General features: G+C 65.4%; 1 protein-coding gene across 1 annotated transcript; it reads left to right on the top strand.

The window, feature by feature from the left end:
- Positions 1–11: 11 nt before the first annotated feature.
- Positions 12–410, top strand: TMEM223 (transmembrane protein 223; the record flags this gene model as incomplete). Its single annotated transcript, XM_042893132.1, has 1 exon — positions 12–410. A coding segment is annotated over one exon (294 nt), but the record flags the coding sequence as incomplete, so codon positions are not given.
- Between the last annotated feature and the right edge of the window lie 211 nt (positions 411–621).

Genomic DNA, 621 nt, shown 5'->3' with positions numbered 1-621 from the left:
ATTCAGGCTCTCTCATCGTGGCCGCCGGCTGCTTCATCCCCCTGCGCTCCGTCCGCCGCCTGACCCTCCACCGCGGCGGTTCCACCGTCACCATTTCCACTCACGGCCCCATGGGTTTGGGTCGGGGCCGTTCCTTCACCGTCCCCCTCCGTCACCTCTCGTGCCGCTCCCACCGCTCCGACGTCCGCGCCTCCATCCCCCTCAAGGTGAAGGGCAGGGTTGCTTTCTTTCTCCTGGACGCTCGGGGGCAGCTCGACAACCCGCGCCTCTTCGACATCACCGTCGGCGCTTATCGCAAGCTGTAGGGGCGGGGGGGGGCGGCCGGGTGGGGTTGGCAGCCCCCAAGTGGTGGCACCCCCAAATGTCACCTCTTGAGGCTCTGTTGCCTTGTAAGAATGGTTACGGTCTGACGTCTGGTTGTCATTTCCTGAGCTGCTGTCACCCCTCGCGGTGTCGGCACCCCCTAAATGTCACCTCCAGTGCAGCTGACGCCCCCAAATGTCACCTCCTGGGGTGCTGGCACCTTCTCTTGTCACGCTGTCACCCCCCACCAAAGCAACGACACCTGGCCAGCGTGTCCCATTGAGGTCCCCGGGAGGGTCTGCGTGGGTCCTGTGGGGG

The sequence above is a fragment of the Lagopus leucura genome, unplaced genomic scaffold (assembly GCF_019238085.1).
Source record: "Lagopus leucura isolate 7727_CA_CO unplaced genomic scaffold, USGS_WTPT01 27342-0_obj-0_obj, whole genome shotgun sequence".
NCBI lineage: Eukaryota > Metazoa > Chordata > Aves > Galliformes > Phasianidae > Lagopus > Lagopus leucura.
This window is presented reverse-complemented; position numbering and strand designations above follow the sequence as displayed.